A 4,727-nucleotide genomic window follows, 5' to 3' on the forward strand; every position below is an offset into this window, starting at 1 on the left:
TGAGGCTACACAGAAACCTTTATTCTGGGAAAGGGGAGCCAGGGCTGGGACAGGGGACAAGGGCTGCAGCACCCTGGGGGGAACAGGGGGCACAGGGGCCACCCGAGGGCTGCAGAGTGAGTCCTTGGTCCCAGCCCACGCGTGGCTGCTGTGGTGCAGAGGGGGCTGTGCCCACCAAACCCCCCTGGGGCAGCTCGGGGACCTGGGTGGGGGCACAAACGGCCCGGAGCGCGGTGACGGGGAGCGTGGGGACACGAGCCAGGCACAGGGAGCTGCACGCAGGAAGCCAAACCCCAGGGTGGCACAGCCCCAGCCCCCCGAGGCGGGGGCTCCAGGGAGGCACAAGCACCCCCTGCACCCCGGCAGGGCCAGGGGACGCTGCCCGGGGGCGAGCAGGGGGCCGGGGAGCAGCAGAGCCCCCGGGGCCGGCGCGTTAGCGGATGCTGCCGTCGCCCTCGCTGCTCTGCAGCTTCTCCCGCTCAATGGACCACACCAGCTCCTGCACAAACTTCATCTCCGAGGCCACCTGCTTGGCCAGGGCCTCGTAGTGGTTCTCCAGCTTGCGGTAGCGCCGCTTGAGCCCATTGGCCGCCTGCACCACGCTCTTGGTCTCCTCCTGCGCCTGCTTCTTCAGCGCCTCCGTCTTCTGCAGCTCCTGCCGGATCTGCCGCAGGTCCTGGCTGATGCTCTCGTTCTCCTCTTTGTACCACGACTCCTTCTCCTCGTAGATGGACAGCAGCGCCTCGATGTCCTCCTGGAAGGACTTCTTGTTCCTCTCCAGCTCCCGCAGGCTCTCCTCGGCCGCAGCCACCTCCTCCATGACCTTGGAGAAGCGCTCGAAGTTGATGTAGGTGTTGTTGGGGGGCATGCTGGAGTGGGATTTGATGGTGTACTCCTTCAGGCGCGTCGTCTTCAGCCGGCGCCGCTCGGGCTTCTTGCAGCTGTCCTCGTTGCGGACGTTCCTCCTCTTGATCACCTGTGGCAGGGACAGTGGTGGCTGCAGTGACACCCAACCGGCCCCCACGGGGGTGAGGGAGCAGCAGAGCCCCAGCCCCGGGGGGTCAGACACCCCAAAAGTGCCAGTTCTTTAACTTCTCACCTTAATCCAGGGGTGCTCCAGGCTCTGGGCGATGGTCATTCGCTTCCTGCAAACACAGCAAGGCTGGGATCAGGCGATTTCCCTGTTAAAGCCCTGGGACAGCAGCTTGGATCCTGTGGGGTCTAGCTGAGCCTGGACAAACTCGCTGCACTCAGGGCCCCCCCAGGCAGGAGCTGCATCCAGCCCCCAACTCCTCAAACTGCCTCCCAAGAGAAACACAGGCAGAGCATCCCTGGGAGCCTCCCAAGCCCTCTGCTCCTTCCCAAACCCTGAGCCCTGGGGGCGCAGCTCAAACCCTCCCAAACCTCAGTGCAGCTACTGCACCCTCGGGGGATCCCAGAATTCACCCCACCCTGGCTCAGGCAGGAGAGGGGGGGCTGCCTGTACACAGCAGGCTGGGCAGGGGGGGCTGTCCCCTCTCCCAGAGGAACCCCCAGCTCTGCTCCCTGTCCCTCACTTGGGGTCCTTGACGAGCAGGCGGCGGATGAAGTCCTTGGCCAGCTCGCTGGTGTTGCTGAAATATTCCTCATCGAAGTCGTAGTTGACAGCAGAGATGTTGGTCAGCGTCTCCTGCTTCGTCTCCCCCAGGAATGGGGAGGCTCCACTCAGCCTGAGAAAAGAGAGGGTTGGGACACCCCAAAAAGGCTCCAGCCCGAGGTGGGGGGGCTGATCCTGCAGCCCTGTCCCCTCCAGGGCTGCCTTATACTCACAGGATGTAGGTGATGACCCCGATGCTCCTGGAAGAGAGAGGGAGAGGAGGCTGAGGTCACACAGAGGCACGAGGGGTTGGCTGCTGGAGCCATGGGAAGGGGCTCGGGAGGGAAATCACTCACCACATGTCGGCCTCCAGCCCCAGGGGTTCGTAGTTCACGATTTCTGGGGCTTTAGGAGCAAAGGGGACAAAATGGGTTTATTGTGGGGGAAGGAAGCCTGGCCCCATGGACACACCCTGGCAGCAGCACCGGAGTGCTGGGTGTCTCCTCCAGGATTAATCCAAAGCTTTCAGCACCCTGAGGAACCCCCAGAAACGCTCACCTACAAACTCTGGGGTCCCAAAGATATTCTTGAACTCATTCCCAGCCTCGATCTTGTGGGCAATCCCGAAGTCGATGAGTTTGATGCGAGGGTTTGGCACGTTCTTGTCCAGCAGCATGATGTTCTCTGGCTGTGGTGGGGAGAGGAGCTGGCTCTGTCCCTACACACCAGCCTGTGGGAGCTGGGCTCCTCATTCCAGAGGAGAGGATGTGCCTCAAGTTGGGAGAGATCCCAAGCACCAGCCCCACTGCACTGCAGGAGGGCACTGACCCCCACTTCTCAGCTCTGATTTCCAGACCCCAGCTGGGGGCTCATCCCAGCTCCCAGAGCTGGACACGGGGCGGCTCCCAGAGCTCACCTGGGGGCTCATCCCTTCTCCCAGAGCTGGACACGGGGTGGCTGCAGCTCCCAGAGCTGGACACGGGGCAGCTCCCAGAGCTCACCTGGGGGCTCATCCCTTCTCCCAGAGCTGGACACGGGGCGGCTCCCAGAGCTCACCTGGGGGTTCATCCCTGCTCCCAGAGCTGGACACGGGGTGGCTGCAGCTCCCAGAGCTGGACACGGGGCAGCTCCCAGAGCTCACCTTCAAGTCGAAGTGGGCGATGCGCTTGGAGTGCAGGTAGTGCACCCCGTCCAGGATCTGCTTGAGGAACTGGGTGGCCTCCTCCTCCGTCAGGGATTCCTTCTCGGCCAGGAAATCGAAGAGCTCCCCTCCGGACACCAGCTCCAGGATGAGCACCACGTCGGTCTTGTTCTCGAAGATGTCGTGCAGGGTGATGATGTTGGGGTGCTGGATCTCGCGCAGGATGTCCACCTCGCGCTCGATCTCCTCGCGGCTCACGCCCCTTCGGCTGGACGACAGCCGCCGCTTCTTGATGAACTTGGCCGCGTATTCCAGGCCCGTCTTCCTCTCCCGGCACTTCCGGACGATGGCGAACTGGCCGCTGCGGGGCGAGGGGAGGAGCTGCAGGCTGGGGATCTGCAGGATGCCCTTTCCCCCCGGGAATGCCGTGAACTGGGGTCTGGTGATGCCCATCTGCTCCCCGGCTTTGCACCACCCCGGGTGGAGGAAGGAAATTCCTCCCAGGAATGTGGAATTCCAATTCTCCCTGGGCTGTTGAGGTGCTGCTGTGATCACCCAGGGTAGGAGATGCCCTTCAGTCCCCCCTTCCAAGCCAGGAGCCCCCAGGAGCAAATCCCAGAGCCCGGTGGTCCCAGGAGACCCTAAACCTCTGATGGAGAAGGCAGGTGGAATGGGAAATGCCTGAAATCAGAGTGACTGCACCTGGACCTGAGACTCCTTTATATCTTTATACATCCCTGGACCAGGGCCAGGGACACGCACAGCCCTGGCGTGTCCATCCATGGGCTCACAAACAACCACAGCCACAGAGGGCCAAGAGAATACGGAGCAACCCCTGCAAGTTCCTCTGCTTTGCCACTTAAGTGACCCAAAATGCTTTTGCTGCCCAGGCCTCCGAGGAGGAGCCACAGAGCGGGGCTGGCACAGCCGAGGCAGCGCTGGAGGATCCCGAAGCAGCTCCCCCCGCTGCCGCCTCTGCATCCCGGCTGATTAAATCCCATCCGCAGGCTCTGAGTCACCCTGGATCCCTCCCACAGGCTCCGGGCCAGGCGCAGCCATCGAGGAGGGCCGGAAGCTGCCAGCCCCGGACGGGAGCTCCACCGGGACAAACGTTAATTAACACTTTTCTTTTTAATCTCTATCTGCATTTTAATCTCTTATCTGACTCTGCACAGCCTTGGCCCTGCTGCCTACAGAGGGGGCACAGGGACACCACAGGGATCCAGCAGCCGGACCCAGTGAAGCTCCTGACTGGGGGGTGCAGCCATGGAAGCCCCCCCAGAACGCAGCGGGATGTTCCTCACCTGCCCAGCTCCTCTCCCATCTCATAGAAATCCTCCACGCTCTCCTGGCGGAAGGTGGACATGGCTGCGGGGCCCTCTGGAGCGGGAGCCGCCCCGGCGCTGCCAGCGCTGGATGTCAGGAGCGGGGAGCAGCCGGGGATCAGCACCTGTGGCACCGGGAAAAGGGGGGGCTGTGTCCCAGGAGCTCACACCGATACCCGGCACAGGGATCCCCGGGGACTGCACAGCCCCGGGCTGGGCGGTACCGCGGGTTCATCCCGGGGATGCTCCCCGGTCTCACCACACCCCAAACCCCAGGGATGGAGCAGGGAAAGAGGACAGAGAAGGGAAGGGGCCACAGCCTCTCCCTGCTCCACAGGCCCCACACCCGCTGTCCACCCAACCCTCCTCATCCCTGTCCTGGCCCACCTCCCCTCCTATCCCAACCCTCTGCTGACCCTCCCTGCCCCACAGCCCCCCACCCAATCCCCACAGCCCCTCCCCATTTCCAGTTCCCCAGAGCCCCTCTCACACCCACAGCCCCCCAATCCCTCCCCATCCCTTCCCTTCACCGCATCCCACCCATCCAAATCCCCACCTCTCCTTTTCCAACCCCACTGCCCCTCCCTATCCCACAGGCCCCACAATCCCTCAGTCCCTCCCCACCCCTTTCCCGACCCACAGGCCCCACAACCCCCCCCAATTCCTCCCTTTCCTTCCCCACCCC

At 63.3% G+C, this 4,727-nt stretch overlaps 1 protein-coding gene across 1 annotated transcript; it reads right to left on the bottom strand.

The window, feature by feature from the left end:
- On the bottom strand, positions 1-4,193 carry DAPK3 (death associated protein kinase 3). Its single transcript, XM_015651655.3, has 8 exons — positions 4,022-4,193; positions 2,718-3,078; positions 2,135-2,264; positions 1,933-1,981; positions 1,810-1,836; positions 1,557-1,709; positions 1,100-1,145; positions 1-976 (listed from the first exon to the last, which is right to left on the bottom strand). The coding sequence occupies exons 1-8, from the start codon at positions 4,081-4,083 to the stop codon at positions 434-436; spliced, it is 1,371 nt and encodes a 456-aa protein (XP_015507141.1). The 5' UTR covers positions 4,084-4,193; the 3' UTR covers positions 1-433.
- Positions 4,194-4,727: the final 534 nt, after the last annotated feature.

The sequence above is a fragment of the Parus major genome, chromosome 28, assembly GCF_001522545.3.
Source record: "Parus major isolate Abel chromosome 28, Parus_major1.1, whole genome shotgun sequence".
Lineage (NCBI taxonomy): Eukaryota > Metazoa > Chordata > Aves > Passeriformes > Paridae > Parus > Parus major.